This window comes from Rousettus aegyptiacus, unplaced genomic scaffold (assembly GCF_014176215.1).
Source record: "Rousettus aegyptiacus isolate mRouAeg1 unplaced genomic scaffold, mRouAeg1.p scaffold_m13_p_17, whole genome shotgun sequence".
Taxonomy (NCBI): domain Eukaryota; kingdom Metazoa; phylum Chordata; class Mammalia; order Chiroptera; family Pteropodidae; genus Rousettus; species Rousettus aegyptiacus.
Window position 1 is genome coordinate 17,638,465 of NW_023416292.1, and position 12,928 is coordinate 17,651,392.

At 44.0% G+C, this 12,928-nt stretch overlaps 1 protein-coding gene, 1 long non-coding RNA gene and 1 pseudogene across 4 annotated transcripts in view; 1 reads left to right on the plus strand and 2 right to left on the minus strand.

Annotated features, from left to right (window-relative positions):
* Window positions 1-496: 496 nt before the first annotated feature.
* Window positions 497-883, minus strand: LOC107515504 (annotated as a pseudogene).
* An 8,152-nt stretch (window positions 884-9,035) lies between these two features.
* On the minus strand, window positions 9,036-11,810 carry LOC118612852. The gene is made up of 2 exons (XR_004955154.1): window positions 11,249-11,810; window positions 9,036-10,878 (listed from the first exon to the last, which is right to left on the minus strand). It is a non-coding gene; the product is annotated as an uncharacterized LOC118612852 (long non-coding RNA).
* A 41-nt stretch (window positions 11,811-11,851) lies between these two features.
* COP1 (COP1 E3 ubiquitin ligase) overlaps window positions 11,852-12,928 on the plus strand; it is a 91,352-nt gene continuing 90,275 nt past the window's right edge. For 2 of the 3 annotated variants that reach the window (XM_016154378.2, XM_016154377.2), the window contains exon 1: window positions 11,883-12,548. In XM_016154378.2, coding sequence (XP_016009864.1) covers window positions 12,142-12,548 — 407 coding nt within the window. In that variant the 5' untranslated portion in view covers window positions 11,883-12,141. Of the gene's footprint in view, window positions 12,549-12,928 lie in introns of all 3 variants that reach the window. The other variant, XM_016154376.2, reaches the window with a different exon arrangement.

Here is a 12,928-nt window from a genome sequence, read left to right on the forward strand (position 1 = left end):
TCAAAGTCGGATGTAATTTAGTTTGAGTATGCTGTAAGGCCTCCCACAGCCTTCCCCCTCTCAGGGGAGGGCTGTTCCCCCAAGAACTCAGACCCACCATATGATGCCCATTGCTTTAATCTCATCAGGAAACTGGTGTTTCTCTCCACTCTGCTTAATAGCTTGTTTTTTGTTTTTTGTTTTTGTTTGTTTGTTTGTTTAAATACAGCTAGTTTGGGATATGACCTTTCTAGAGCTTATCCACTGGAGTGGAGATAACATCTATGCAAAACTGAATGTTTGTTACTGTAACTTCTGCATCACAATTAAAATCCAAACAGTTTTTTAAAAAGTCACCTCAACCAAAACCCACTACTTAAGAAGCCCCAGTGACACTTAAATACCTGCTAAGACACAAATGCAGAAATCTCGTTGGTTGCTACTTAACCTTCCAATATGCTCAAATAGAAGCACAAAAAGGCAAAACCATGTTTTTGAAAAGAAATCCAGGCAAACCTTAGACCGCCTTATGTCGTCCTTTCTTCCCAATCGGTTTGCGGACAAGCGGAGGGACACCCCTATCAGCAACTGTAGCCTTGATGAAAGAGTCCAGTTCTTCATCTCCACGAATAGCAAGTTGCAAATGACAGATAAAATAGGCTTAAACTTTCTTCAAGTCTTGTGATGCATTTCCTGCCAATTCAAGGACTTCCGCGTGGAGGTACTTCATGATGGCTGCGCTGTACATAGCAGTAGTTGGTCCTATGCGTCCTTGGCCGGTCGTGCTAGATTTTGGGTGCCGATGAAGACAGCCCCCTGGAAACTGCAAGCCGACGCTCTGCGAGCAGGAAATCGCCTTTGTCTTGGCCCTTCCCGGGCCCTTACCAGCCTTACCGCCGGCCATTTCAAATTCTGCTGAAGCCCAAGCGAGCAAGGCTGAGAAAGGACTGGTCCGACGCCCAGCCAGATCGCACCACCTACTCCTCGATAGCTTTCTATCCACAAAAACAGGGGTGGCCGCGTGTGGGCAGAACACACTGTGGCGGGTGGGCCATCCTGCCATTGTATTTTGTCCATTATAACCAGAGACCTTTCTAAGCATCTAATCATCAGGGCTTATCATTATGCTGCCATCCCTGAGCTAGGAGTTACACGCCACACCGCTGAAAGTCCCAGTAGGAAGAGGTTTTCAGAAATTCCTTCTCAAATGGTATCCTTTGTAGTAGATGTAGCTTGAACATAGTAGTCACAGACACTAAATTTCTCTCATCACACAATCCACTTATACTTTCCTTTACATTCAAGCTATTATTTCTTCTCTCCACGTGTCATTTGTTTTTACCCAAACTTTTCCACCTTTGGAAGGGACAGCAAGGCCACCAACTAAACTGGTCCGGATGGCTAGCAGCGACACTAGTGTAGCCCTGTGCCTCGGTCTCCATGTGTTTAGCGATCGGCTGGATTATTTTCTGAAGCCTAGTTTTCCCCCACCCTGCACACACAGTGATAAACCTCTCCTATTGTTCCTTAAGGAGGTAGAGCTTTGGGCTTGCCCACAGTCGCCCTGGGATGACCTTTCTTTCTTCCTCTTTTTCCCTATTTCCAGCTGTTAAACTCCACTAATTGCTAGCTAATCGGTCTATTTTTTTTTTTTTTCATCTATGTCCTGGGGCATAAATCGCTCTACCAAGGATGGAATGCAGTCAAATTGTGCCTCTTTTAAAGGAATAGTTTCTGAAATTCGTGTTTGATATTTTTTCTGACTCCCAGATGTCCTATTCCTCAGCCCTTTCTCACAAACTAGCCAGCCTACAGTCTGGTCTGTATCTTCATTAAATCCATGAATCTCTTTTCGATTGCTTTTCACCCAAATCTCCACTATTCACGCCCTGAGGAGGCTCTGTTACCAAAGAAGTCAGTTCCTTTGGGAAGAGATTAAGAAGTATAGGTTCTACAGCCTTCACTCCCTAGGCAACATTTCTGAGCCGGAGCTCTGGGGGTGGGATTAGAAACAATGCCAAGCTTCTCTCTGAGTGAAACCCCTACTATAAGAGCTGAATGCTCAGTGAGGTGGGAGGAGGCAGCCGCCTGAGATCCTTTCAGCTTGCCTCTCCTGGCATGGAACCATTACTTCCAAGCTGTGGAAAGGGCCCTGGGCCCTCCGTCTTCTCAGCCTGCTGTGACCAAGGCCCTGGACTGCTCGTAAACTCACAGAGTAGTCCCTACTTCCCAAGTTAGCCGTCGCTTAGGTCATTAATACGTCATCGAAACAGCAGTGCCTTAGACACCCACATACGTTCCTTCGATATTAATAGAATATCTCAGTTCATTATCTTTCTGCCTACTGTTATCACGATGCACACATTTTTAAATTATTCTCTCCGAACCACCAAAAAATCAGTCAGTTCACTTACTGTAAGTTGGGGAAAGTTGGCCTTCCTGCCTCTTTCCCTTGGAAAGTCGTATCACACAAGGCTCCTTACAACAAGGAGGGATCACCTTCATCCCATGCTTTATTATACTAAGTCATTCCTAAAAGGTAGGACTTGTTGAGACTTAGTACCCTAAAAACAATTTAACATGCCATCCCAAACTATGCTTCTTTGGCATAGGACTATTTTGAACTAATTATTTTTAAGAAACTGTTGCCACAAGCGGCTCTGAAAATGGAGTAGAAATTCTCCATTTGTAAGGAAAATCGATATTTGTAAAGTAAATTTACATTAGAAAGCGGTCGTTATCATGAAGAGAGCTCTTACTGGAGTTGTTTTTCACCCTGATCCCTAAATCTTTCTTTTTGTTCATGATATGACACATAAGCCTCAATCCTCTGGCTGCCTTTTGAGTCTCATATCTTTGAGGGGCTCCCTTAAGTATTGCTAAAGTACAAAAATTTGACTGAGTAAATGTAAGGAGCTATTTGACTTTATCGAATGATTCATAAATGTGGCAGTATCCCATCTAGTAAATAGAGAAGTAAACTGAAGGATGTACAAAATGAAAGGTTTTTATAAGCAGAAACTAGGCTGAACAAAAATGGGTGGCAGGGGTCTTATCAGTCTGATCTCACTAGTATCGATCAGGAAATTCCAGACTAACAGGAGAGGTTGAAACTGCAATTAAGTTAAGTATTAAGTATATATTAGTGGGGTTTAGCACAAGTGACTTCATTTGGGGGCTACTGTTTCTTTCTAACAGTACATAATTAAAATAGGTTGCTTTTTTTTTTTTATCTCCTGTTAATCTCCTCACTCCAGGCCCCTAAACTTTGGTCCACCTTCAGCCTCAGCCAGTATACACCCCTTTCTGAGAATCAGCTGGCTTCAGAGTAGAATAAAATCTCTCTCATTTATTGCCTGAACATGCCACCCATCCGCCCCTAGTTCTTTCTAGCTTTGTTTACTCTTCTTTTTTTGGCCTAACTCTTGAGTCACTTGCAGACCTTGTGGTCAAAGCATTCTCCTTATTGCAGTAATCTCCCTCCCCCATCTCCCCATTTGCTATAGTCACTTTTCCTCTCTTGCAATAATACTTTTGAATAGTCTCTCCTATACTAAATCCAGATGTGACTTTTATTCCAGTCTCGTCAGTAATTTTTCTTGGTATTGCCTACCCTGTGACATCCTAATCATAAGGATTTTATGTTTTATGGTTAATCTTAGGATAAAATAATCTCAGGATAAAATAATGATACACCATGTAGAGCAGAGTGTTGCTATCTCGGCTGAGGTTGTCATAGACCACCTAGCCTCCAGCCAATCCAGCAGTCCCGAAAGAGAGTCCAGGTAAGACCTGACACTTCCCAGCGGAGCTCAGTAAAAGTTGCCAGTCTGTAGAGTCATGAACACAATAAGTGGTGTTGTTTTAAGCCTCTAAGTTTATGAGTATTTGTTATGCAGCAAATAGATTGACGACACATTGAATGAACACATGAATGAAAGAATGGGCAAACGACTGAATGAACGAATGAATAATGTCAGCCTGGAGACCGCGTTCTTTCTTGAGAAGGAAGACGGCAAAGCAAATTGCTACTGGGGCTTTTGATTTGAGATGATGTATAGTATATGAGCTAACGAGGATGAAAATAAAACTTTTGAGGTTATTTTTGAAACTTTAGTTGCTATGGGGGTGTTTGGAAGTATACCAAATGTATCACCCACCAAAAATATGGAGTCATGATACTAAAAGTGTGTTAGTGCATTCTCTGTGAGTCACGCATTTACCCTAGGCCAGAAAATATCTTTTTGAGGTTGTGAAAAGTCAGAATCACATAAGAAGTTGGATTAGTCCCTAAGGCATCTTTAAAAGACGAGGATATCTTAATGCAACATTCGTTTAGTAAAAATATATGAGTGTTGCCCTCTATATACCGGACACTTTGCCAGATTCTGGGAATAGACCAGAAAAGAAAGTCATTGTAATCAAGAAGCTGACAGTCTCGTTGAAATAACTGACAATTAGAAGGCTAACTGCAATGACAGCAGTAAGAAATTTAGTACCTGTGTGACCATATATTCGGGTCGGTGCTGATATCAGGTTTGGTTGGATTCAGGGATAAAATGAAGTCAGAATTTCACTCTGCTCCATTTATTAACTCTTTTTCCCTCCGTGTCGGTCTTTTTGGGTTCCACATGGTAGCAAGACGGTACCAACATGGTGGTTACTGTTTCAGTTCCTATGACGTCTTTGATTCAAAGAGAAAAAAACATAAGCTCTCCTTCCTAGATGTACCCGCAAAACCTCCTTTTCTTGAGTAATTTGTCCATTTCTAAGACAGGCATTTAGGTTGGAGGGGTAGGTACTAAGAATATATCTCACTGATTGGTTAAGTCTGAATTATATGTTAAACTTGCTGGAGTTCTGGGGTTTGGTCTCTCTCCAGAACCACATGGACTGAAAATGAGAAAGGACGCAGATCCCCACATGTCGCAGGAAGTAGAACAAATGGCTGGTAGTACTCAAAACACAATTACTGTGGATTTTAGAGGACCTAGGATTTGTCATTCTTATTTACTGCAAAAATGCACCGTAATTTATAGTTTGCCTTTTGATGTCGGCCTTTGTCTTTTGACATGTGGTAGTTAAATTTTTGTCGTTCTTGTTGTAAATATGTTCATCTTTTTCTCAGTGATTATTTCAAATTATTCTCAAGATAGTACCACCAAATACACCATTAAAACAAATGGAACGTGTACTTTTCTACAGTGTCTGTGAATAAAATCTCTGTTCAAATGTTAACCGCTTACAGTTAAAGGCTCCTGGTTGCCTGATGTCCTCGGGCTGCTGTAACAAATACCGCAGAGTGGCTTAAAGAACAGGACATTATTTCCTGACAGTTCTGGAGCCTAGAAGCCTGGGAGCAAGGTGTCAGCGGGGCTGGTTTCAACTGAGGCCTCTCTCCCTGGCTTGCGCGTGGTTTTTGTACGGGCCCCCGCTGTCTCTCGGTGTGTCCACATTTCCTCTTTTCATGAGGACTCCCATCGGATGTGATTAGAATCCACCCTAAAGGCCCCATTTTCACTTAATCACTTCTTTAAAGACCCATAACAAATTTCCATAGACTGGGAGACTTAAATAACATTTATCTATACAGTTCTAGGGGGCGCTGGGAAGTCCAAGATCAAGGTGCTGGCAGGCTTGGTGTCTGGTGAGAGCCCACTTCCTGTTTCTCTACAGATCATCCAAAGGGATCATTATCTTATTAAGTGGTTCTTCGTAAGAAGCAAATTCTCATCCCTATGGCTAGGCCCATAAGTACTCCACATCACCTAATCAACCAACCGGTATCCATTGGAGCAGTAAGTATTTCATACCGCACGTCGGAGGCAGATGAAAGCCTCAGCAACAGTGCCCATGCCCTAATCCCTGGAACCAGTCGATATGTTAATATTACAAGGCAGAAGAGGTTCTGCAGATGGGATTTGCTGACTTTAAAATAGGGAGATTATCCTGGATTATTTGGGTGGGTCCAATGTAATCACATAGGCCTTAAAAGGTAGAGGAGGAGGGCAGAGGGCAGTCAGAGATGTGGCATGAGAAGGACTTGACCCACTGTTGCTGGCGATTGAGGAAGGGGCCACGAGCCAAGGAATGCAGTGGCCTCTGGGAGCAAAGAGCCCTGAGCAGACAAGACAGTCAGCAAGGAAATAGGAGCATCAGACCCAGGGCCATGCGGAATCCAGTCATGCCAAGGATCTGAATGAACCCGGAGGCAGATCATCTGTCCACCAGCACCTGCAGAAAGTGAAGCAGAATCGCTAACAACTTCTTTTGTCCTATGAGACTCCGGCAGGGAAAACGGGAGCTTCAATTCTGTTGTTTTAAGCTGCCAAATTTGTGTTAATTTGTTATGGCAGCAACAGTAAAGTAATACACTGCTATGGGCATTGCAGTGGATAACGGCAATACTGAATTAGATTTGCAGTATGGAATTCAGCTTGTAATTTCTTCAGAGGTATTACAACAGTGGTTAACATCCTGGTACAAACCAAACGTTAGAGAGTGATGTAGTATCATACAGCAAAGGAAGGAAGAATGAAGGATGGTGTATGATACTTGATTTTTATTTGTGACTTCGGTTTACTTGACTCAAACCAAAATATGCTCTAGTATCAGCTGAACCACGGTCAAACAGGTGACCCAGATTCAGCGACCCTCAGTTGTCGAACACAGGTGAGATATCAGGATTTGACCAGCAGCTTTACTGCTTTGACCTAATTTTTCCAAACTGAAGATAAGATAGTACCAGTTTCCATTATCTCATAATAAATTAACAAGTACAAATACAGTTGGTGAACTGGTTTAATGGTGCAAGCACCAGGCTCTGTGTGGGAGGACTCCACGTGGTAAGAAAAGAAATACCTGCTATATCTGAGTAAAGCAAATCTAGAATATAAGAATTACCACACGGACTCAGAGAATAAGAAGAAACAGTTAGAAGGAATACTTCTTTTACTTGACATCACCTTCAAAGGTTAAGAATAGGCTCCCAAACTAACTTCTCTTCCAACCTGATATAAATCTAATCATAATTATCACATCCAAATACTATTCATCCTCCTCTAGGTTGTTTACACAAGCCTACAACTTAGTGTGACGTTAGCATTCCCAGTTTCTTAGAGAATTCAGTGAGTGACAGGAGTGGGTATTGGGGGTGACACCATAGTATGATTTGCCAGCAATTACATCTGAATAGTCAGGGTACGAGGCAGAAAGAAATGTCACTCATAATCTAGGAAGGAGACTTGATGCTAGTTACAATGGACAATGTACTGTTTTTGTTTTTGTTTTTCTTCCTGAGTGGTCTCCCATCCAAGTACTAACCAGGCCCCGACCCTGCTTAGCCTCCAAGATCAGACTCGGGATCTGGCTTGTTCAGGGTAGCATGGCCATAGACACAATGTACTGTTTTAAACATTTCTTGATTCTAATTGTACCTACTTTCCCAGACCACTTTCTTATGCCACATCCGGTGTATGAGTGGTTAAATCCATGGAGCAAAAGACACAATGTTATCTGCTTCGGTTTCAATGTGGTTTTTTTTTCCTTCTGCCCGTATTACCTCTTCTCAGCCTCATGATGACACCAATTGTTCTGTTTTTGCGAATTCATTAGATCTCATTCTGTTTTGGCTTATGATCTTCAAATGGATCTAAACCACGTATTCATAAAATACGTATACATTTAACATATGAGTAAATGTTTTTCCAGTCAATATTGATTTTTCCCAATCTTTGTTTTCCTTTTAAAGCCGTCTAACCCTATTCAGTAACTTGCATTCATATATACACAACACCACCTCTAATCCTCATCCTTAATAATACTTCTCATTGGCCTAGGTCATATTTTATAACTATCTTGACTAAAATTGCTAGCGGTAACTTGCAAAAGAAGTGCTTTTATGAGGGAAATTAACTTTTTTAGGTACAATGACCAACTTACCAAAGTATTAGTGCTATTAATTTGCCTTCTCTATAAAATGCTTATAATTTTATATAGGATGACTGGTAGAGGAATAAAAGATAATGGTAAAATTCTAACCATGAAAACCGTGTGATAGACATTTTTGGAAAAGAGATTGTCCTCAAATCATACCTCTAAGAAATTACAGTTCTACATAGGTAAGTGTCTACCTTGGGTTTTAATGTGTAAGTTGAAGCTTTTCATTTTACCAGGTTATGGATAATTTTCTATGAGATGCATTATTATGCTATCGGGTTACATAAACTTTTCTATTTCTTATCCATTCACAGACAGAAAAAAATGTTCTTTTTCTTCTCAATTTAGCTTTTCAGTCCCATGTTTATTTCACACCCATTCTTTTTTGTTTGTTCGTGTTTGTTTTAAAGGACAAACACATTAAACTTAAAAAACAAACTGAAGAGGAAGCTATTATTTACTCAGAGATTTGATTAGACAGCAAACAGGGCTAACAGGTAGCAAACCCTTCAGGTGAGTCAGGCAAATACAGCGTTTTTAGGGAGGATCCTTTTGTGAGATTGTACCAAAGAGCAGGGCTAGCTGGAGATGAAAACCAGCAGCCTTATCTCCCTAAAATATCACATGTGGATAAGACAACTTAGAAATATGTCTGGAAAGTTAAATCTCTTGGTAGTTCCATTCCATCTTAATTCCATTAGATTTTGTTTCGGGAGCAGTGTTTTTGTGACTTTGAATTTTGTCTTGTCATATTTGACATTTACAGGATTAATGCATTTAACAACATGATGGAATTATTTTAATTACTAGGGCTGTTTTGATTTTCTATTTACTTTCACTTTTCATTAACACTTTCTTCTCTTCTTCTCTTTTCTACTTTTCCTGAGTTCTGACTTCCTTTTTGTCTGTTTATGTGTGTTTTGCCATGCTTCCTCTTTTCTGCTTCCCCAGACCTTGCCAACAGAAACTAATAAGGACTGTGTACTTTCAGAATAATCGTTATAGTTTCAGAATAATCGTTATAGTTTTATCTGTATAAAAGAGAAATACCATTGTATCATATCCTCTCAGCTTCCTTTTGAAATTTAGATTTTATTGAAGATAGTTCCAAAGTGGTAATATTAAGCACTAATGATTTTTTCCTTGGAGACTTCTCAGCTGGGGTCCTATCACTTGCTACTTGGAAAGAAGAGGCTATTTTATATCTCTCTCTTAATTACTTACAATATCAATCACAGTGTTTCCCAGTCACCTGCATCAGATTCACCTTGCTGCTGGTAAGAATGCATATTCATAGGCCCTACCTCAGGCCTGTAGAGTCAGAATCTCTGGAGGTAGAGCTCAGGAACCTGCAGTTTCATTTCATGTGTTTAACTTTCTCCTATACCTTATCCTGAATTTTCAACCACTGCCTGGATATCCTCTTTTGAATGTAAGTAAGCACTCGCACTATACACCCAATAAATACTAAACCATCCACCGGCCATTTCCAATTCTGTCATCATGCCGTTATCTCTGGAGTCATCTTTGTAGTCACTCCTCCTTGTTGTGTTCCATCATTGTTACTTAATCAATTTGTTGGCCTATATACCAAGCATTGGGAAAGACAGTGATGATTAAGACAGATTCTTTTAGAGAGTAACTTGCTCCTATAGATGCTTTTGTGTTTTTCTCAGAATCTTCCCTTACTTTCCTTGTCAGCACCCTAATCTAGAATCTTATCACTTATGTTTGGACTGCTATAATTTTTTCCTAGTCTCTTTACTTCTAATCTCCTACTTATTTGGAAAGATTAATCTGCTGAAAACAATCTTCAAAACACCTTGAATGTATCTTACTGCAACTTAATGCCTTCACTGTTTCCAATTGCTTATAGGCTGTTTCCCAGAGTGGATTCATGATTCTTTATAATCTATCCCCTAAAATATTTTTTTCCTGAATAAACCCTTTGCCTCTATCAAATAGATATTTGAACTTGAAGTATTTTCACTTGTTTTCTGGGCTCATGATTTTAATTTTACTTTCTGATTGACCAAGCCATACCTTTCTCTCTTAAGACCTAACATTTTTCCCAACCAACAGCACCAGCCTTTCTTCAGCAACTCTCCATTTTATGCATTGAACATTTTGCATGTGCTCTTTGGTAACACTATTATTAATGTACTTTTCTAATTCAATTACTCCACAAACTTCCTGAAAGTAGGAGCAATGTTTATATACTTCTTCATCTTTTCCTTGCTTAGTGCATGCCTCTGGTTAGTAAATGCTCACTAAATATTCATCAATTTCTTTAGTCATTTATTTATGAATTTTTTCATCAAAAAATTATTGAATGCCCATTGAGAAACAATATGGTCTTGTCTTTTATGGAGCTTATAATTTAGTTGGAAAGGCAGACTTTAAGCAAATAATTAAAAAATGAGATTGATTGCTTTGTTGTTAGTCAAGAACTATTGGATGAACATCTATCATAGGCCAGGTGTTTGTGCTACATTATGGGAATACCTGAAGCTGATAGGCTGGTGGAGGAGGATCATATATAAACCACTCAAGTAAGTGCAAACGAAATGTCCTAGGAGCACAATCAAGGGTGCAATTATCTCTGCTAACAAGTTAGTAAAGCTTTGTGAATTTGAGTCTTGAAAATGAATTTTAACATAGGGCTAGATAATGCAATGTTTATACGAGGAGGGTGGTTCTTGTAAATCTGATAAACTCATGCCTGTATTATTCTAGGAAGAAACGGAAGCTGGGAACACGAGGGTGAGCAGCTTGCGAGCTGAGGAGAGCTGTGGGTGGCAGCCTCATGATGCTTCACTGTGCAGGCGAATGGCTGTCTTGTTGCTGGGCCTTCATGTAGGCCCCTCCCTGGTCCTCGGCACGGATACACGTTCCTAGGGCAAGGCCTTAGTTGTTCCTACAGTCTTCAAAACTCGGGAAAATTAAGTCTGGGATCTTTCCCTGTAAGAATCATAGAATGATAGAGATGTAAAAGATACCGAAAATTACGTTGTCCAGTTGTTTCTAATTTACATTCCCAAGGTTAGGGAGTCAAAATTGACAAGTGAAAATCTGTAATCGATTTTTAATATTCCAAAAAGCCTACAAGAAATTGCATTTTCTGGTGGTACTGTGTCGGATTTCTTTGTTGTATGCGAGAATCATCAGATCCACATTAAACCTGAGGTTCGGACTCGGCTGTTCTGATTAGTCTAATTTTGTTTTCCCATTGCCATGCTTCATTTCGCAGATGACTTTTCAAAATAGAAGCGTGAGATCATGATCGAACCCATACAACTGGTTAACATTTGCTACCACGTTTTCCACTTACAAAGGGCTGTTGACTGACTTCATCCTAATCTATTCCTTAGGATACCGTGGAATGGCTTCACAGCAGCAGAGCCCGCAGTCCCTGACTCTCGCTCGGTGCAGTGCTCTTTTCACCTGCCTGGAGCTTCTAGGTTCCTTCCGTGTGTCCCAGTCTACAGAGCCTTCGATCTCCGATTCGGAAGCACCTGCCGTGCCCACGCACTGATTTTCGCGGTCCGCCTCTCAGGGGACAGCGACCGCTACCTGCGCCCGCTCCGGACCGCGGCTCCCCGCACGCATGCGCGGTCCGGCGGCTCCGCTCCTCGCGGCCAGAAGCGGGGACCCTGGGTAACCCAGGGCGCGCGTGCGCAGTGTCCTTCGAAGCGCTGCCTGCGATCCCTCCGCCGCCCCGACCATTCATTCTGGTCTCTGCAGGCTTGTCGCCCATTTAGACGGCGTTGCCTCCATGCGGCAGAACGTCGGGAACGAAAACAGCCGTCGCGGAGGGCGGCTGTGGCCCGGAGGCCGCGGCGGCCGCCGGGAGCGCGCCGTGCGCGTCTGAGCGCCGCCCGGGCCGCGGCCGGAGTCGGGGCCGCGCCGCTCCCGCCTCTTCCGTCGCTCGCGCACGCGCTCGGCCGGCCCTCCGCGCGCCGGGGTTGGCTGCGGCACGGGCCGCGGCGGCGGCGGCGGCCTCCAGGGCGGCGGTGGCTTCCAGCCTGCTTTATTAGTTTCCTCCGCCCCCTCCAGTCGGACGCGGTGGTGTGGTCGCCTTAAAAAAATCAACTTTATTGTTCCTCGGCCCCGCCTCCGGCGCGGCGCGGGGCCTCAGCATGCACTGAGGCGGAGGGCCGCGCGGGCGGCGGGGGGTCGCGGTCCCTCTCCTCCGAGCGCCCGGCCGGAGGGGAGGGAGTCACGATGTCGGGGAGCCGCCAGGCCGGGTCGGGCTCCGCCGGGACCAGCCCCGGCTCCTCGGCGGCCTCCTCGGTGACTTCCGCCTCCTCGTCCTTATCCTCTTCCCCGTCGCCCCCTTCCGTGGCGGCGTCGGCGGCGGCGCCGGTGTCCGGCGGGGCGGCCCAGGCCGTGGGCTCCGGCGGCGTCGGGGGCCCGGTGCGGCCTGTGTTGGTGGCGGCCGCGGTGTCCGGCAGCGGCGGCGGGAGCGGCGGCGCCGTGGTGTCCGCGGGCCTGTCCCGGCCCAGGCCCAGCGCCGGCGCAGGAGGGAGCAGCTCCGGCCTCGGCAGCGGCAGCAGGAAGCGACCTCTGCTCGCCCCCCTGTGCAACGGGCTCATCAACTCCTACGAGGACAAAAGCAACGACTTCGTATGGTAGGTTCGCAGGGCAGCCCCCTCCCCGTCGGTGGGTTCGGAGTTTCTGCCGGTCGGGCCCGTGGGTCCAGTTTGCGGTGGGCTGTTCGCTGCCGTGGCCGTGTCTGCAGAGGGGTTCGAGCCTGGGGGTCGGGAGGGTGACCTCGGGGAATGGTGGAGGCCCGAGGCAGACTGGGGGTACTAACGAGCTAAGTGCTGGTGAAGGGAGTTTAGGGAATGAGAAGGATCGGGGGCGGGATGGAAAGTCATAATAAATGGTTATGCATGAAAGGAGAAAGTTGGGCGAGGAGGTTGGGCCTTGAATTTTCTGGTTGTCTGGTGAAGTAGGTCTCCCGTCAGTCCGATTGCTTGTTGAAGTGAATTAAACTTGTAAAAGGGAG